General features: G+C 44.8%; 1 protein-coding gene and 1 long non-coding RNA gene across 7 annotated transcripts in view; one reads left to right on the forward strand and one right to left on the reverse strand.

Moving 5' to 3' along the window:
- Positions 1 to 20812, forward strand: part of MYRIP (myosin VIIA and Rab interacting protein) — a 213889-nt gene that overhangs the window by 171872 nt on the left and 21205 nt on the right. For all 6 annotated transcript variants that reach the window (XR_010842607.1, XM_067044556.1, XM_059075853.2 and 3 more), the window contains one exon: positions 4111 to 4350. Coding sequence is in view for 5 of the 6 variants with exons in the window: in XM_067044556.1 (XP_066900657.1) it covers positions 4111 to 4350 (240 nt within the window). In the remaining variant the exon portion in view is untranslated. The remainder of the gene's footprint in view (positions 1 to 4110; positions 4351 to 20812) is intronic.
- LOC136794992 (uncharacterized) overlaps positions 14208 to 20812 on the reverse strand; it is a 146236-nt gene continuing 139631 nt past the window's right edge. Inside the window, exon 3 of the long non-coding RNA XR_010842630.1 lies at positions 14208 to 15222. This is a non-coding gene — a long non-coding RNA (uncharacterized lncRNA). The remainder of the gene's footprint in view (positions 15223 to 20812) is intronic.

Here is a 20812-nt window from a genome sequence, read left to right on the forward strand (position 1 = left end):
TATAGCAATACAATCCTACCTCAAGAAACAAGTAAAGTCTCAAATAAACAATCTAAACTTACACCTAAAGGAACAAAAAAAGAAAGAAGAACAAACAAAACCCAAAGTTAGCAGAAGGAAAGAAATCATAAAGATCAGAGCAGAAATAAATGAAATATAAACAAAGAAAACAATAGCAAAGATCAATAAAACTAAAAGCTGGTTCTTTGAGAAGATAAACAAAATTGATAAACGATTAGCCAAACTCATCAAGAAAAAGAGGTAGAGGACTCAAATCAATAAATTTAGAAATGAAAAAGGAGAAGTTACAAAGGACACCTCAGAAATATAAAGCATCATAAGAGACTACTACGAGCAACTCTATGCCAATAAAATGGACAACCTGGAAGAAATGGACAAATTCTTTGAAAGGTATAACCTTCCAAGACTGAACCGGAAGAAACAGAAAATATGAACAGACCAATCACAAGAAATGAAATTGAAACTGATTAAAAATCTTCCAACAAACAAAAGTCCAGGACCAGATGGCTTCACAGGTGAATTCTATCAAACATTTAGAGAAGAGCTAACACCCATCCTTCTCAAACTCTTCCAAAAAATTGCAGAGGAAGGAACACTCCCAAACTCATTCTATGAGGCCACCATCACCCTGATACCAAAACCAGACAAAGATACTACAAAAAACAGAAAATTACAGACTAATATCACTGATGAATATAGATGCAAAAATCCTCAACAAAATACTAGGAAAAAGAATCCAACACATTAAAAGAATCATACACCATGATCAAGTGGGATTTATGCCCAGGATGCAAGGATTTTCAATATATGCAAATCAATTAACAAATTAAAGAATAAAAACCATGTGATCATCTCAACAGATGCAGAAAAAGCTTTTGACAAAATTCAACACCCATTTATGAGAAAAACTCTCCAGAAAGTGGGCATAGAGGGAACCTACCTCAACATAATAAAGGCCATATATGACAAACCCACAGCAAACATCATTCTCAATGGTGAAAAACTGAAAGCATTTCAGGAACAAGACAAGGATGTCCACTCTCTCCACTATTATTCAACATAGTTTTGGACCTCCCAGCCATGGCAATCAAAAAAGAAAAAGAAATAAAAGGAAAACAAATTGGAAAAGAGGAAGTAAAAGTGTCACTGTTTGCAGATGACATGACACTATACAGAGAAAATCCTAAAGATGCCACCAGAAAACTATTAGAACTAATCAATTAATTTGGTAAGGTTGCAGGATACAAAATTAATGCACAGAAATCTCTTGCATCCCTATACACTAAGAACAAAAGATCAGAAAGAGAAATTAAGGACACAATCCCATTTACCATCACATCAAAAAGAATAAAATACCTAGGAATAAACCTACCTAAGGAGTCAAAAGACCTGTACTCAAAAAACTATAAGACACTGATGAAAGAAATCAAAGATGAAACAAACAGATGGAGAGATATACCATGTTCTTGGATTGGAAGAATCAATATTGTGAAAATGACTTACCCAAAGCAATCTACAGATTCAATGCAATCCCTATCAAATTACCAATGGCATTTTTTTACAGAATAGAACAAAAAAAATATAATTTGTATGGAGACATAAAAGACCCCGAATAGCCAAAACAATCTTGAGGGAAAAAAAACGGAGCTGGAGGAATCAGACTCCCTGACTTCAGACTATACTACAAAGCTACAGTAATCAAGAAAATATGGTACTAGAACAAAAACAGAAATATAGATCAATGGAACAGGATAGAAAGCACAGCGATAAACCCACGCACCTATGGTCAACTAATCTATGACAAAGGAGGAGAGGATATACAGTGGAGAAAAGACAATCTCTTCGATAAGTGGTGTTGGGAAAACTGGACAGCTACGTGTAAAGAATGAAATTAGAACACTCCCTAACACCATACACAAAAATAAACTCCAAATGGATTAAAGACCTAAATGTAAGACTGGACACTATAAAACTCTTAGAGGAAAACCTAGGAAGAACACTCTTTGACATAGATCACAGCAAGATCTTTTTTGACCCACCTCCTGGAGTAATGGAAATAAAAACAAAAATAAACAAATAGGACCTAATGAAACTTCAAAGCTTTTGCACAGCAAAGGAAACTATAAACAAGACAAAAAGACAACCCTCAGAATGGGAGAAAATATTTGCAAACGAATCAACAGACAAAAGATTAATCTCTAAAATATATAAACAGCTCATGCAGCTCAATATTAAAACAACAAGCAGCCCAATCAAAAAATGGGCAGAAGACCTAAATAGACATTTCTCCAAAGAAGACATACAGATGGCCAAGAGGTACATGAAAAGCTGCTCAACATCACTAATAATTAGAGAAATGCAAATCAAAACTACAATGAGGTATCACCTCACACCAGTTAGAATGGGCATCATCAGAAAATCTACAGACAAAAAATGCTGGAGAGGGTGTGGAGAAAAGGGAACCCTCTTGCACTGTTTGTGGGGATGTAAATTGATATAGCCACTATGGAGAACAGTATGCAGTTTCCTTAAAATACTAAAAATAGAATTACCATATGATCCAGCAATCCCACTACTGGGCATATACCCTGAGAAAACCATAATTCAAAAAGACGCATGCACCCCAATGTGCATTGCAGCTCTATTTCCAATAACCAGGACACGGAAGCAACCTAAATGCCCATTGACAGATGAATGGATATAGAAGATGTGGTACATATATACAATGGAATATTACTCAGCTGTAGACAGGAATGAAATTGGGTCATTTGTAGAGATGTGGATGGACCCAGAGACTGTCATACAGAGTGAAGTAAGTCAGAAAGAGAAAAACAAATATCATATATTAACGCATATATGTGGAATCTAGAAAAATGGTACAGGTCAACCGGTTTGCAGGGCAGAAATAGAGACACAGATGTAGAGAAAACATGTATGGAAACCAAGAGGGGAAAGCGGGGGGTGGGGGGGTGGGATGAACTGGGTGATTGGGTTTGACATATATACACTAATATGTATAAAATAGATAACTAATAAGAACCTGCTTTAAGCACAGGGAGATCAGCTCGGTGCTTTGTGACCACCTAGAGGGTTGGGATAGGGAGAGTGGGAGGGAGATGCAAGAGGGAGGAGATATGTGTATATATGTATATGTATAGCTGATTCACTTTGTTATAAAGCAGAAACTAACACACCATTGTAAACCAATTATCCTCCAGTAAAGATGTTAAAAAAAACCCAAACCTACTGTATAAAAAATAAAATAAAATAAAATTCAAAATAAACCACAAACTAATATTGGGTCCAGTGGACCCTAATGGTACTTTGAGGGTTATCTTGCTAAGATTCCATACATATCTGTCTAATATAAGGTGAAAAATAAGAGTGACAGTTAGAATGTCATGTCTTCCTGGACTTCCCCAGGCCTGGTCAGGGCTCTACTCATAGAGGGAGCTTCAGAGATAGTAGAAGCTGGAGATGTAATTGTGTAATTATCAAGGGAAGGGCACATAGTATTCCTTATGTATGCTCAAGGACCTTGCACCAACTCAAAAGCTGCGATTTGCCTAGAATACCATTCTTTCCTCTCTCCGTTTTAGCTGGGTAACTGCTACACTTTGAATCTCCACTCAAACACCACCTCCACAAGCAAGCTTTCCCTGAGTCCCAACCCTGCCATCTGGTGCCCCTTAGAGGGCTGTCAGAGCCTCCCTCCCCACCCACTGCTTCTGTGCACTTGTCAGGGTTTTAGTGTCTCCTCCACTGGGGGCGGGCGGGGGTTTGCTCAGCTTTGCATCCTCAGCACCAGCGCAGTGCTGACCCTAGTGGGCACTCGGTAAGTATTTTGCAAATGAAAAACACTGAAGTCACTTTTCTGAGTACAGGTGCTCACCTGCCTAAATGTTTAACAAAGTGTTAAGATGCATGTGTTTGAAGAAGTAAAAATTTTAAAAGTCCATCCATAGGGAAAGCAGATCAGGTAAGAGCTTCATTTTCCTGGATTGTCCTTTACTCAGGGATTATTGGGAACAACAAGCAACAGGACTGTAGCAGAAGAGTCTTCAGCTCATGATTCTGGCTTTCATTTAGGTGTCGGGTGATTTATCAAAGACTGACATCTGCAATGAGGCTCGGCACCCACTGGCCGGCACAGATGCTGCAGAAGAGAAACGGACAAAAAGCCTGTACGAATTGGCAATGAAAATGAGTGAGAAGGAAACTTCCTCTGGGGAGGATCAGGAGTCTGAGCCCAAGACAGAGTCTGAGAACCAGAAGGAAAGTCTGTCCTCTGAAGACAACAGCCAGAGTGTCCAGGAAGAGCTGAAGAAGGTAAGCTCTGTGAAACCACCTGCAGACGGCTTGGTTTCTGCAGCTGGGGTGTGGGGGAAGGTTCTGCATTTGTGCAGAGATGTGCTGGGACCCCAAAGAGCACTCTCTAAAATGCCCATCCCTATGCACTTGGGAGAACCCAAGAAAACTCTGCTTGATTAACAGTGAGTTATTCAATCAGGAAAATAGCACCACGTGTCCTTGGGAGTCTCCCAAGACCTCTCATCTCCTATTCTTCATCAAGACAGCCCTTACATTTCGAGTCTATAATGTAGTACCCATGGTCTCTCTCATTGGTAAAGAGCTGTGTTATTTCCCGCCCCACCCTCTCCCAAAGGAATGTTTCCTGTGGATTGAGAACATCTAGCCAATCCTCTTTTAGCCAATGATGACGCTTCATTTCATAGTATAAAGTCTTCGGGTTGAAAGTGGCCTTCTGGATCATTTACCTCTGCAGTTTTCAGATTTTGGCTTGTTTGACTTAGCCAGAAGGCTTTCTCAAACAAACCTTATATGGAATCCCAGTGCTTAAACAGATAAAAGCACTGCTGCTCTGAGGGTCCCCAAAGCTCCAACCACCTGATCTTCAGTCCCACCATCCTCCCTTCCTTCCCCCAAGCTGGCCACCGAGTTCCAAGGGACATTGTGTGAAAAGCACAGAAAATAGACCCTGCCTCTGGCAGAAAGGGATCCCAGCCTTTCTGCCCACCGTCCTCCAGCATGTGCCTGGGTTCCCACTACAGCTCCACCAAGTACGTTTACACTAGACTTGGCCCCCTGGTCAGGATATCCCTGCTGCTTCCAGTGGAAGGGGAAGAAGCTAGCATTTGTTCAGTGTCTCCTACATGCCTGGTGCTTTGCACATGTTAGTTAGTTCATTTAATATAAAACGTTTGAGGCAGACACAGGCCCATGTTGCAGATGAGGAAACTGAGTCTGGTCACAAAGGTACTTACCCAAGGCCCATAGCTAGTAAGTTTCAGAGCTGAGGCTGCATCACAAACCTGCTTGCCATCAAATCACAGGCTCCTTCCTTTACAACAAGCTGCCTCTTCTGGAACTCAGATAAGATCTTATCTGGTAACATCTAGACATCTTTGTACTTAGGATCAATTTTTTCCTTATTCTGAGAGTAGGCTATCTAAGCTAACAGGCTGCTGGTAACCCACATGCATGGTGAATGAGCCCCCTTCATCTGCTCAACAGCCAAGCTGGGGTACTGTGCAAGAGCCTGGCCAACCCATGAATGACTACAGGTGGTCCAGAGCAGGCCCCAAGGGAAGTGGGGACCGTCCTCCATGGCTGAGGCCTTGAACCTTCCATCACCTCAGACTCTGCCTTGCATTCATTCCCAACCCAGCCTCCATAACCACTGAATCCTCACTCATAAGCCTGCTGGGTCCTTTGCCTGGGGGTGGAGCACATCTCTTTCCCCCAGCATGTCTGTGGGTGGAGAGCAGATCTTGGCCTTCACAGGCAGCCCTTCCCCTGGATATGGGCTCTGACCCATTGCCTCTTCAATGGTTATGGGCTCTGATCCTCTCTGTTACTTGAACCGATGGCCCATTACAGTCACATTTGTCTGCTAGAGCTGAGAGCCAGATGGTAACTAAAGAATATCACATTATTTCTTACAGTGGCTCCACATCCTACTGGCTTTGCTGCCTGGTGGTCCCAAGGCACCAAAAGCTCATGTCGTACCAGTGGCATGCCAGGCTGGGATGAGCCATGCACACCCGCCCCTCATCAGCCTGCAGGCCTCACCTTCTGGAGGCACAGCCATCCATCTGTACTGTGCTCTCCTGGGCAGAATGTGAACAGGGAAAAGTGGAAAATCCTGGGTGCTTGGCCAAGCCCTCCATCCTGCCCCCATCCTGCCCTGTGCCCTTGCTGAGCAGGAAATTAGGGGAGTTGCTTTTATTCAAACGCCCAAATGTGTCAGTTTTTCAAAGTTTAAGTCCTTCCCACCGCTGACCATGAATCAATGGATTAAATAGTCAACCAGATATCACTTGTGTATGTAAAAACCCAGATAGCAAACAAAAAGAGGTAATCAATATACCTCTCTCCATCAGGCATTGGCTATTCTAATTAAAGGAAAACAGAAATATATGTTCATCTATGGAAGATTATTTAGAAGCAGAAGGGTATAGAGATAGGTCTCAGGATTAGACTGACTATGAAACACATCCATGCAGTTTGCAAACTTTGGACTTTGGTTCTAAGCCAAGGCCATTTCTTGCCTGCTTCCTACACCCCGCCCCCTAGCTGCCCTCCTTGGCCCCTCCAATCGTTTCTCTACTCAGCAGCTGGAGCTGCCCTGTGGCCCTTGAACTTGCTCCCAGCATGTCAACAAGCCCAAGTCTGGCTTGTTTTTATATCGATACCTAAAAACCAGTCTAGGTCTTCATTGTTGATTGGACAAACACATGTTGGCCTTGTCTGTAAAATGGGAATAATCATACCCCCTTATAGAGTTGGGAGGACTGAATTATGCAGCATAGAGGTAGCACACAGCCAGAGCCCAGCAAATATTAACAACCTCACGGCCCCTTTAACAACCTCAAGGAAAAGAAACTTCACTGTCATGAAATAATGCCCCTGTGTTAGCGCTGAGGGAACAGCTTAGTGCCTATGTCCCGTCCACACGTGCAGTGTCAAGCCAGAGGTCTGTAGCCACCACGTTCGGTGCTTCATCATGCTCTGAAGAATGTAATGGGGAAAATGCCACGTCAGAAGCTCCCAGGTTCCCATCTTCGGGATCAGAGTAACTATGACTTCCCTTGTAATCCGACCACAACTAGTTTGCCCAGCACTCACACATGTACACACACACGCCATGGTTGGGGAGCGGATCTGGGCTAAAGAAACTCTTCCAGAAGCTGTTCGTGCTTGCCTTATCTCTTTACCATGCTGCTGCACACTGGCCCAAGGTCTATCTGCCTGGGGCCTCCCGACACAGCAGGAGCTCCTCTTCCTGTGCAGAAGGCAGGCTGGGAGTGAGAGAATAACACTCCCCTCCCCAGGAGCAGCCCTAACCAGTGACTGATGTGAAGAATGTAAATACTCCACTCCTTTGCCTCCATTGGGCTGGTGATCCACGGAGTGTGTGCTACCCACTGATGCCCCAAGTTCCCCAGCAGATTTGGCTCTGGGCACCCGCAGTGAGGACCAGCTGGATCAGGCTGCCTTCTCTACCCTCTCCTCCACTGGTTCCTGGGATCACTTCCCAAATAAACTCCATGCACTCGAATCCCTGTCTCAGGGTCTGCTTCTGGAGAAACCAGACTAAGACAGTAACCAAACAGGAAAACACGCAGAGTCCCCAGTTCACAAACACTCACTGCAGTATTTGTGACTAAGCAGTGGAGAAATCCAAATGCCTAACTGGCTGCTAATGGCCTCTGCCTGACCACAAGGATCCCTTACACAGAGTTTTATCCAGACTTCACCATCCCTCCTGCCTCTATCGCAGGTCCTTCTCTCTGGGAGCCAAAGCAGAGGAGTGTGCATATTCCCATAGACACAGGGACATCAGTGGCAGTTCAGTGTCCTTGGTATGACAACCCATGTAGGTATTAGGGCTTCACAATCTTGTCCAGCAGCAGAAGAACCATTTTAGAAACACGCTGTTTCTTGATGGGAGTCAGCCCTTCGCTGTAGGCAGACTTGTCCCTACAGTTGACTCACTTTGGCTGGGTGTTGGGGGCCCAATGATGATTCAAGGATGGTCACTGCCATCTGAATTTTAACTACCTGAAGAACCAGCTTGTAAAACTTGGGGCCAGCCCAGAAACCTGGATTCCTAGAGGGCCATGCTTTTTGTTTGTTTGTTTGTTTTTTGCGGTACACGGGCCTCTCACTGTCGTGGCCTCTCCCGTTGCGGAGCACAGGCTCCGGACGCGCAGGCTCAGCGGCCGTGGCTCACGGGCCCAGCCGCTCCGCGGCACGTGGGATCTTCCAGGACCGGGGCACGAACCCGCGTCCCCTGCATCGGCAGGCGGAGTCTCAACCACTGTGCCACCAGGGAAGCCCATGGGGGGCCATGTTTTTAATTGAAGTCATCTGGGTTCCATTGAACCTCATGGTCAACCTTCCAAACCTTGGGATCCTTCAAGCCTGGGAATAAGCACTTGCTTCCCCTCTGCCACTGGGCAGATGGCTGTGCCAATGGTTATGAAAGAAAGGCCTGGCTGAAGTGGTTCCTAGAACCATCTGCCCCTGGATATGCAGGTGCTGCATTCCTGAGAGAAGGATGCAAAGAAAGGTCAAGAACTCCTGGCCTGACTTTGGAGACTACATGCAGGGGCTGAATCTCCCACAAAACCCCATCTCCCCAAGCTTAGAGCAGTGATCCCCAAGGTCCCTGCTTGCTCCAAAATCCCATGGTTCTAGACATGTAAGGCATTAAATAGGTTTTGGTTTCCTGATATTAGTATCATTTATGACACTATTTATATGACAAAAGATGTTCTATGTGTCAAGCTTTTGGAACATGAGTGTTTGTTGAAGGCCCATATTAGTGAATTCTTGCATTATAGTCAAATTTGTACACGCAATGTCCCGAAAGCAAAGTGTCTTTATTAATTATCACAAGTAGCTGAATCATTGTGTTTTAGTTTCACAAGGGAGTCACAGACCAGCGGATATCTCCCATATTCATAGTTTCATGGAATAATTCTCCTCAAAGTACTGAGACTTCCCTAAAGTAATAAATGTCTTTCTCCTCAAATATGAGACACATTTGTGCATCTTCTCACAGATGCTCCCCATTTACTAGCATCAAGTCATACAGAAACACAGTACTGGTCAATGGATAAGCAGACAGATTGATTGTTGTCTGAGAGAACCCAGAGCTGTGGGTTTCTGCAGTTTAATGTGCTTGTGAAAAACTTTCTGTCGGGGCTTCCCTGGTGGCGCAGTGGTTGAGAGTCCGCCTGCCGGTGCAGCGGACACGGGTTCGTGCCCCGGTCCGGGAGAATCCCACGTGCCGCGGAGCGGCTGGTCCCGTGAGCCATGGCCGCTGGGCCTGCGCGTCCCAAGACTGTGCTCCGCGACGGGAGAGGCCACAGCAGTGAGAGGCCCGTGTACCGCAAAAAAAAAAAAAAAAAAAAAACTTTCTGTCGATATCACAGTGTTAACATAAAATCAAGTATTGTCCACGTGTGTCTCACCCTTGTAAAATGACTCACCATCCACATGAGGATTCAGTGTCTTTCACCCCAGGTAGTATCTTATTTGAGAAGCATGTCTCCATCTTCAGTTGGCGCTAAAGGTTCAGTCCCCACTATATCTTATAAGCTACACTGATCTCGGTAGGCCTATGCCTGTTGCCTCTTCTAACTTTCTATTTAACTGCTGCACTAGGAAAAAAGAGAAGCTTTAGCTGTCCACTTAGAGCTACAGCTCTTATCCACAGCACTTGAACAGGTGAGGTTTCATTTCACTCCTGTTGTCACTGGCGTCACTCATTCCCACACTTGTGTCCTGTGTGTTTGGGGGAGGGGCCTGCACGGCTGGGAAGAGAGTTGTGGGTTCTCTCTTGGATCACGAGGGCTTCAAAAGAACATCTTCTCTAGGCGAAAGATGAACTGAGCCCTCGAGAATTAATATACTCATAATGCTAATAAATAAAAAGGCAGTCTACATAAGCAGGCAATTCACCAAAAACAAAAACAAAAAAAGAAGAATGTAAATGACCAATAAGCATATGAAAAAATATTCAACTTCAATTGTATCTCAGCTGTATTCAATATAACACCTAGCCCAGAACTTGGCATATGGTGTGCACAGTCATTTTTTCCATTCAACAAAAGCACATTGAGGCACTGGGAAGACAGCCATGAACAGGGCAAAGTTTATCGTTTGTTCAGACAAGCAATAAAAATGCAAACTGAAATAATGAAATGCCACTTTGACTAACAAATTGGATGGTTAAAAAGAACGATAATTAATGTTGGTAAGAGTTCAGGGAAATAGGCAGTCTATACCCACAAAGTAACACCTATTAGCACACTGGTGACTTGGTAAGTCTAAGCAATCAAAGTGTGCATACCCTTTGATCCAGCAAATATGCTTTCAATCATTTATCCTAAGGAATAACTAGACAAGCAGCCAAGCGTATATCCCAATGCAGTTCATCAAGTGTTTTTTTTTTTTTTTTTGCGGTACGCGGGCCTCTCACTGTCGTGGCCTCTCCCGTTGCGGAGCACAGGCTCCGGACGCACAGGCTCAGTGGCCATGGCTCACGGGCCAAGCCACTCCACGGCATGTGGGATCTTCCCAGACCAGGGCACGAACCCGTGTCCCCTGCATCGGCAGGCGGACTCTCAACCACTGCGCCACCAGGGAAGCCCAAGTGTTATATTTTTATCCTAGGAAAACTTTGAAACAACCTAAGTGTCCAACAGTAAGGGACTCTTGGGGAAATGGAGGTGATGAGGTCCAGAAAACAGATGGGGCATTGACATTGGAATGGCAAAGACAGAATAGCTCAGATACAAGTAAGTGGGTAAATTTGATGTTTAGGAAGATGAAGAGAGTTTGTTTTATGTTCTATGCTTCCCCCACTTCGCCCCTCTGTTACCCACCCAAACTTGGGTCTGCTCGCCTGGGCACAGTGAAGCCAATCTACTGACGCTGGGTTGTGGTGAAAGAAAATGTAGTGTTTATTGCAGGGCACCAAGCAACATGGGGGATGGCTAACGCTCAAGAGGCTGGAACCCCTGATGGCTTTCACGGAAAGGTTTTTAAAGATAGGGTGAGTGAGAGGGTTGCAGGGCACATGATCAGATTGTGTACATTCTTCTGATTGGTTGGTAGTGAGGCAATGGGGAGTCAACATCATCAACCTTCTGGTTCCAACCTGTCTGGGGCCTGCCTACATGCTGGTGGTCAGCATGTAGTTAATGTTTTCCACCTGCGGGGGAGGGGGGGGCGGGTTTCAGTATTTGCAAAACAACTCAAAGGATATGGCTCAGAATGTTATCTTATAGCCCTTGAGAGGAACTAAAGGTATTTGACTTTGTTTAATGGCTAAACTATTATTATTTTGTCTTGCTTGACTGTTTTCCTTTGTTTCTGCATTTTCTCACTTCTAAATTTATTAAATTTATTCTTTGGAACTCGGGGATGGCCTCGGGGATGGCCTAGGAGGCTAAAGTCTTTCTACAAACAAGAGGCAGGCAGAGGACATGGGGGCAGGGGGTGGTCTGTCCTGGGAAGGCCCCGTAAGGTCCTGCTTGGTTACATCTCTAGCTTTCTGAACTAGAAGGCAAGTTTGCCTTCTGAAAGTAAGGGGATAGTGAAATTTGAGTGTCAGGATTGTGGAGAGGGTTTGAAATAGCTATTGCATAGAATGGGAGAAAAACGCGTGGAGAAATATAAAGGATCCCCAGGGTAAGGTCAGAGATCACAAACATTTCCTTGAGATAAAAAGAGCCTGTAAAAGAATACAGCAACTATGCACACTACTATATATAAAATAGAAAAAAGACCTATGGTATAGCATAGGGAACTATATTCAATATCTTATAATAACCTATAAGGGAAAAGAATCTGAAAAGAATATATAGATAGGTACATATAACTGAATCGCTTTGCTGTACACCTGAAACTAGCATAACATCGTAAATCAACTTCAATAAAAAAAAAAGAAAAGAATACAGCAACTTTGAATGCAAATAAATGCAAAATAAAAATTCATTCTATTCAAAGAAAAGGTCTAGTAGTAGCAGGTCTTTTCATGAATCCATATCATTCGGCACAATTACACAATACAGCTCAATAGGTTCTGGGATTTACATTAGAACTTCCCATTTCATAACTAAAATTTACAGATGAATCTCAAACCAGACTGGAGGAGTGGGGAGATAAAATGGAAATTAATTCCAACCATAATAGGAACAAAAAAATGTGAAACTAAAGCTTAACAAGAAAACTGCAGATCTCTCAGAAACCTACCAGTTTTGCTGGTAGGAAAGACAGTGTAAAGAAGAATTCTTCCAAAATGAGGGTAGACATTTACTGTAATTTAAATCAAAATCTGAACCAGAAGTTTTTTTAACTTTTCAAAAGGATTCAAAAAATCAACTGATAAAATAAAGTCAAGAATAACTTAGAAATGCTTAGAAAAAATAAAAGAAATGAAGAGGACCTATCTATTAAGATAGTACATCATGTTTTAAAGGCAGAGTAATTAAATTTGTGAGATATTGATAAAAGATGCAATGAAATAGTCCAGAAGTATGCCCTAGAATATACTTAATTTAACTCACAATTGATCTCATAATTACCACCCACCTCTCACCCCTGGTTGGGAAGAGATCATTTTTTAATAAATGTGTTGAGACGTATGTACACTTGTTCTTTTGGGGGAACGGATGTGGCAAGACAGGAAGGTCCTTAATGTTCTCTCCAACAAAGGAATGAATGGCTCCCCCAGGTTTGCAGGACCAGCAATACGTACAGGAGACAATAATGAAAAGATGCCAACTTCCCATGAGAGGTAGTGGCACAAGTTCTGGAATTTGAATCCTTGTTCAATCCTTGTTACAAATAATTGTTGAATTATTCTAAGAGCTGTAATACAGTAGGGACCAGAGAGAAAAGGTCCCTGCTCTTGTGGAATTTACCCACTGTTGGGGGCGACAGCTGATAAGTATGTAAACACATACAGGGGAAGAGGTCCTTAGTGATCAGTGCTAAGGAGATTCAGCAGGACACTCATGGATGGAGTTGGAAGGAGTATGAGTCATGGATGGTCCAGACTTTTCTGACCAACTCTGTTTTCCACTGAAACCCGAAAGACACAAAGGGAAAAGTCAGGCAAAGATCTAAAGGAAGGGCTTTCCAGGCAGAGAAAAACATGCAAGGCCTTAAGGTAGAAATGACCTTGACAAGTTCAAGGAACCGCTTAAGGAGCTAGGGTAGCTGGGGAAACGTGGCCAAGGGGAGAGCACTTAGTGAAGTGAGAGAGGGAGGGGCCAGAGCAAGCCAGCGGTGTGGGCCATGCAGAGAACTTTGGCTTCTAGTCTGTGTGAGACAGGAAGCACCTGGAAAGGTTTCAGCAGAGACATAACAAGGAGGACCTTACATTTATCAAGATCACCCTGGTTGCCATGTGCCACCTCCCTTCCAAGTGAATGTGGAAGGTGGTTTCCTGTGTCACTGGGCTACTACAGAGCTGAGCACGTGCCCTGGAAGAGCCCTGGTTACCTCCAACAGTGGGGAAGTGTGTCCAGTGAGTATCAGGAAATAATTTTCTGAGGAACAGCCAGTATGCAAAAGCAAAAGAGACTGACAACCATGATCACCTCCTCTGCCAGGACAGGAAGTCCTGCCTGCCCTACACCTGCCCGGGCAGGTATGGTCAAAGGCAGTGGCCCCAGCATTCCCCTCCTCTCTCACCGTCACCAGGTCCTGGAGTGACCTTGCTCAGGTGCCTACATCAAACAACAGGGACTCCACCAAGGAAGGGAAAGAAAACGACCGTGGGGAAACATACAGACCCGTGGGTTTAATTCTGGAACTAAACTAAATGTGCACATTTAAAAAAATTCATTTTGGGCTTCCCTGGTGGCGAAGTGGTTAAGAATCCGCCTGCCAATGCAGGGGACACGGGTTCAATCCCTGGTCTAAGAAGATCTCACATGCCACAGAGCAACTAAGCCCATGCACCACAACTACTGAGCCCATGTACCGCAACTACTGAAGCCCGTGCCCCCTAGAGCCCATGCTCCGCAACAAGAGAAGCCACCGCAATGAGAAGCCTGCGCACCTCAACGAAGAGTAGCCCTTGCTCGCCGCAACTAGAGAAAGCCCGCATGCAGCAACGAAGACCCAACTCAGCCAAAAATAAAATAAATGAAATAATTTTTAAAATTCATTTCAGTTATCACAATTTTTAAAAATCTTATTTCTTTCATAGGTGGCTTTGACCATCAAAATCTAAATGATTTAAGAACCCAAACATTCCTAGAGGTCCATTCTCTGATGTCCATTACATTTCGTGTTTCAATTTATTACATATGCTAATTTATTAGGTTCATGCTCCAATTTCTTTCCACAATTCTGTGCCACCTTCTTTCAAGTCAGTCGTTGGGGACATGAGTCTGTTCGTGGGGAATGTATTTTGACGGGTTGTAGAGGCTTCGCCGGAGCGCCTTATGTTTCATGAGAACTGAAACATATTTGCATTGAATTTTTCTAGCAGATTTCTGTCAACTATTTAGGAGGACATATGGAGTTTCTTTTCTTACCTTTGAGAAGGAAAAAAAATACATGAAATCAGGGCATTTGGACAAATTTCCTTGCTTGCTGTGGCGGTTTGATAGAAGCATTTCATAAAGCCAAGGCAGCATCTGTAATGTGGGACAGAAAAGTAATGAGCGGGCTGTGAAGTCTGGATCACACTTAGAGCAGATTTCCTCAGAGACCACATTCTTGTTCACTCTGATTGTTTTTGGTGGCTCCATCTCAGGTAGGCTCAGTAAGGCTCAGAACAGGAGCTGGTCGCTTGGGAGATCTCAAGCTCTGTTGTGTGGTTTGGTCATTGGTGTACAAATCAACGAGCTTGTTCTAATTGATGTCACTTGGTGGAGGCTACAGGCCCTTCTCTCGCTGATCTGATTATTCAGTTAGATTCTGTTCTTCCATCACTTTCTGCAGTCCATTGGGTCCCAGGAATTATGCAGGTGGAGGAGGTGATGTGGCAGGTGGGAAGGAGTGTGGACCTTGAAGACCAAAGTCTCTGGGTTCAAATCTCAGCTGTGCATCTTCTTTTTTGAGCCACAGTTTCTTTCTCTCTCAAGATGGGATGAAAACAGCCACCACGTCAGGTTGTGATGAGGGTCACACGAAATCATGAGAAGCCTGGGGACAGACCGGGCACAGGAAGGACGCACATTAATACTGAGCTGGCTTCCTTCCTTCCTCTCTTCGTCCCTAAAAGGCTCTCTCAGGAGCAAGGTGTCCCAGGAGAGAAGGTGAGGCCCCGTACATATTTTATGCAACTTGAACATTGAAAGACTTTTCTCCTCTGCCTGTAATTCCTGCATGGGAGCCAACGTGTCTTTGGAAGACTCTGTTAAAGTTCTTTCTGTTTTCTGTGCTTCCAGACTGACCCCAAAGTCACACGTTAACGGAACCTGCTTGCCCCTCTGCAGGTCCACAGCCTGTGGCTCCCAGTGCAGGGTAGGACCTGTTTTCTGCTACCTGGGTCTTCCTGCCCTTCTCCTGTCTCTGCTCTCTCAGGACAGGGACCCAGGCTTACTCACTCTGCATCCCCTGCAGGGCCCAGTGCAGTGCTGGGCATAGAGCAGATGCTTCCTGAAGGCTTGAATTAAATTAGTGATGACAGAAAATAGTAGATGTTTGAGGGCCTGGCTTGTTCGGTTGCCCAGCGAGGCAATGACATACCTTATTTTTATTGCCTACCAGTACGTATGGTTCAGTATGCTTCCAACTGGGAAACAGAGGGTCCTGTGTGCGTGCGTGCATGCGTGTGTGTCTTGAGTGTCAGTGCCAGGTTGTTTACTGTCATTCCTCAGGACAAACCATTCTGTATTCTGATATTATGTCTTCCATTTTTGGTGTTAAGGTATCCCTTCTTTATGACATTATAGTGAAGCCAGACAGTAGTAGACCATGGTGGCTTTTTAAAAAAATATTCTTACTTAGCAAGAGAAAAAAACAGGGAAACAGCAGCAAAGTTTAACTTTTTTTTTTTTTTGGTTAAAAAATAGTAAAAAGCATTCTTCAAAACACCAAGTAGTCAAGGAAAGTTGTTTCAAGAACACAGTACAGGATTTCCTTGGTGGTGCAGTGGTTAAGAATCCGCCTGCCAACGCAGGGTTCACAGGTTCGAACCCTGGTCCAGGAAGATCCCACATGCCGCGGAGCAACTAAGCTCATGCTAGCCATAGTTACAGAGCCCACACGCTGCAACTACTGAAGCCCGTGCCCCCTAGAGCCCATGCTCCACAACAAGAGAAGCCACCACAATGAGAAGCCTGCGCACCGCAACGAAGGGTAGCCCCCGCTCACCGTAACTAGAGAAAGCCTGCATGCATCAACGAAGACCCAACACAGCCAAAAAGAAAAAAAAAAGAACACAGTACATAATAAAAGGTGTCTAAGCTACTGGCCATCACCAGTAATGTGCCCATCTTGAACCAGTAGGGCAGGTGGGAGAGTTGAGGACAGGTAGACAGCTCTGGACCGAAACACTGTGGACACTTGGCATATGCTGACTAATTTCATCTTCTCAAAAACCCCTTGAGCTAGATGAACACCTCCATTTCATAGCTGAGGCTCAGAGAAATTAAGTTATTTCCCCAAAATCTACACAGAGTAACCTGAATTTCCCAAGCCTCACGATCTGGTGTGTACAACGAGGAGGTCACCTTAGCATCCGTCCCCACTAGGAAACCACAAGACCAGAGCATCCACCCACCCCCACTGTCTCCCTCCATTATTTGGGGGAATCTAGGGGAAAGATCTCCCACATGTTCACAATCAGCCCTCTAACAGGGGCCTGCTCAGGGCCTTCACCAGGCTGCTGCTGCTGCCCAGATCTACCCTAGGAACCAGCCCTGCCCAGGTGCCTTCTCCATAGAGGCTCCAGATAAGCAAGACCAGGGCCAATTTATGACTTTTGTGGGCCCAAGCACTTATGCCTTTGTGGACCCTTTCCTCCACCAAAAAACACCTAAAATCGTATTTTACAATTGTGTTGGTATAAAGATTAATATTGTGTATTAAAACATGTGCCTGGAACTAATAGTTCATTTTTCCTTATGATTTTAAAAGAAATTAAGACATTTTCATGGACCCCTTAAAAGAATGGTGGGCCCTAGGCTCCACGCCTGCTGAGCCCAATGGGTAAGGAGGCCCTTTGCAAGACCCTGCTCACGTGGCAGTCCCCTCGCCACTGCCCTCCCTGCTTCATAGACTGACCCGTGGACCTCAAAGCATACTGCCTGCTTCTAAATCTCACAAAAACCTTAATGTCAATGTCCCTTCAGCTTCTATCTGTTTAGGTCTTATTATAGGTGTCAGAAGAATTCCCCGAGGTGGAACTGGGAAATTCCCTCTTCTGCCCCAGAAACCTGTACACATCATTTAATCCTCAAAGCTTTTATCCCACATTGTATTAGGTTCTGTCATATCAAGACTTATATCAAGTCACATAAATAGATACCCCAGGCCTCTTTCACAGCCCTAGTTCATCACACACAGCCAGATACTGAATCTGTTTTGGCGCCGCTGAGACTGGCAGACACATGTGCACACACATGCCCAAGGGTAGAGAGGGCTCTGGGATCAGGCCTCTGTTATTCCACTGTGTTCTCTTCCTATTAAGCCAGGCAGCTAATGAGCCCCTGCTGCTCACATGTTCACAAGCTTGAGCCATTCTAGTAAGCAGCAGTCCCGCTTATTCCAGCTTGAAATGAGTTTGCATTTCTTTCTCCAACACAAAGCTTTGAAATGAGTGACAACACTGGAAAATTATCAGGAGAATTTGCGAGGGTTGCAAATAAGCAGGTATATCTAGTGTTTAGGATGGAAATATCTTCTTCTTTCGAATTCTAGAGACTCAGAATCTCCCCCTGGCAACACTTTGCATGCTGCATATCTTTGGAAAACAGTTTAGAAGGAAGAGTAAATGGAGGAAGAATTTGTTTCTGGCAACATGTTTTTATAGGAAGAGAAAGGGCATGGCTACAGGATGGAGAGATTGCTCGGGCTCAAGTCTGTGGGTAGTGAGACAAAAAGTAAAGGAGTCTGCTCTGCCCTGCAGTCCCTAGAAAGAAGAGAAAAGATACAGGTGGGATTTTGACGTGGGTCCTGACCTGGTCTTCTTTCTCAGGTCCACTGATATGGCCACTGTGGGAGGCCCCCCACCTCGGAGTGGTACATCACCTCCTCAAAGGTCTGCATTGGTCCTGTTGTTGGTTACAGTCTGGCAGGAAGCTGAGTCTTTGTTGAGGTTGACGCTTGTTTCTCTGCCTCACTGCTGAGCGATGGAGGAAACACTGGAGGTTTCTCATCACCTTCTGTACCCTGAGCGTGGACTCTTGCTTCCAGCCCGGTGATTGTAAAGTTGACATAATAGATTTGATGTTCCACAAGGGGATGTGACACGGACCTGACCCTAGAGGTGGACACTCAGTGGTGAGTGGCTCTCAGTGGTGACCATGCATGGTCGGGAGGTCAAGGAGCATCAGTGTGTCAGAGCAAATACATCCCCGGGGCGTATCAACAGCTGAAAGCTCCTCCTCCACCCTGGAGAAGCCATACTGGCTACGCTGGGCATTTTGAAAGGGAGTCATGCATGTACCAGGCACTTAATAAATTTGTTGTTTAATTTGTGTTTCTTTGATCACTAGAAGGTTGAATTTGGTTACTGCATGAGTCCACTGGCCATTTTCATTCCATCATCCATGGGGCCCTTGGCCACGAGTGTCTTTGAGGCCAACATTCTTGTTCTGCAACAGCCCCTATTCTGTCAGCTGATTTTCTTCACACTTTCACGTCTCCCTTACTTGATACCATGGACCTGTCACATTTGATCCATCTTATAATTAACATCTGGAGTAACACTGGCTGCCGTCATAGAGAGCTCTTTCTGGCTCTGGAATCGTGCTTTGTTTGTGCCATTCAGCTCAGGTCTCTGGAGCTGTAGGCAATAAAGCAGGAAGGCTCCTGTAGATTTTCATTTCTCCCCCACATAGGGCTCCCTGCCAGCACCTCTGAATCCTCACCAGCTTTTTATCTGAACAAAACCCTGTCCGGTGCTAAATATAGCTTTATTTCACACAATTGTAGAAGGTTACTTTCTACTTTTAAATCTAGACTGGGCAGGGTACAGGACATTTACATAACAAGTTGGTGTTAACCCTGTGACAAACCTTCTAATCGCTCACTGGGCTAGTGAGTAAGCTAAGGAACAAGGAGGTTGCGTGCCCTGCTCCTGCCACACAGTTCATTAAATCCCAGTTATCTTCACTTCCAGCAGGTGCCCTGTCCACTCCCACGCTCACGTCCAAGCAAGCCCTCAACACTCCTGTAGAACACACAAGAACCACCCGATTCCCTAGAGGTGGGATTAATTCCCTGCAAGTGTTTGTGGGTTCCAGTTTGTGTTTCACAATGGAGGGCAGAACTGGGACACCAAGCAACCAGAGAGATCTTGTCCACTTCCCATATAATTTTTTTCAGTCACTTCCCCAGCTGGAAGCTGGCTCCCTTCGGAAGGGGACCACAGACCTTCCAAGTGAAGCTGTGATGCTCTCCACAGACCAACTGCTGGGAACTGCTCACTCTCACTTCATGACAAGTGCAAATACCTTCAGGGGTCAGGAAAGTATGTCACCGTGTCAAGTGGCTGGGGTAGAGCTAAAGGCACACCCTGAGGGCAGGGACTTCATCCACTGTTCACTGCTTATCCCAGCACCTGGAGCAGAGCCTGTGCACCACAGACCCCCAATAAGATATGTATGCAATAGAATGAATGGTGGGGACTGCAGAGAACTGGGAAGTGCTTATCTCACAGAAGGCATTCTTGTCAAAAAAGCATGCCTCTAGGCAATATTTGGCTTCCAGCTGGCAACTCCTATGATTGAACAAGCAAGGCTATTTCTGGACGGAAAGGAACAATGACTGCCAAGCAACACTGATGTCCAGCTTATCACTTTGATATTATATGTTCAGTGGGAATCAAGATGCGGATAACTCTTTCTGTTTAAGCACCTCTGAAGTCCTTCCCATTAATAACATTGGCCCCTTAATGACCCTGGACCAATTGGAGATGTGTGTAAATGTTAACATTTGCCCTTCCATCGTGCTGTGGTCTAACCGGCTTTCCTGAATCCCTTAGTCAAAAGATGTACAAAGGCACCTCTTCTATCAAACAAAGGGCAAACTTTCTAAATACAAGCTTTATTTACTAAGAGAAGGGTACCAAACCTTCTTTCATACATACAACGTTGCCTTTTCTAAAATAGACTTAAGCAAACAGTGGCAGCTATTTCTTGCCAAAAACATTTTGAGTCCAATTCATCTCCAAAATCTGCCACATCGAGTTACAGGATTCTAGATAATGGCGGACAGCCTCTTCAAGTTTTTCCTAAGGTAAAGAGTTGGCTTGGCTCTCCCTCGGACACTTCCCTTATTCTGGTGGGTCTGCGTCACCTTCCTCCATCTTATTTTCTTGATGACCCAGACCCATATTTTTGGTATGTAGCAAAGTCCCTTGAACCAAAAGAAGCATAACTCTTGGGTGAGTCAAGCAACTATTGTGAAACAGACAGGCTGCAGAGGAGCCCTCTAAGCACGTGTGCCCTAACCCTAGGATGATTGACAGGTGCCAGGATGAGACCCTAGGATGAGACCATGTACCAGAGCCCAGAGCCAGCTTCTAGACTGTGGACTCAGCCACAGACTTGTCACTTAGACACTC

Source organism: Kogia breviceps, chromosome 10, assembly GCF_026419965.1.
Source record: "Kogia breviceps isolate mKogBre1 chromosome 10, mKogBre1 haplotype 1, whole genome shotgun sequence".
Classification (NCBI taxonomy): domain Eukaryota; kingdom Metazoa; phylum Chordata; class Mammalia; order Artiodactyla; family Physeteridae; genus Kogia; species Kogia breviceps.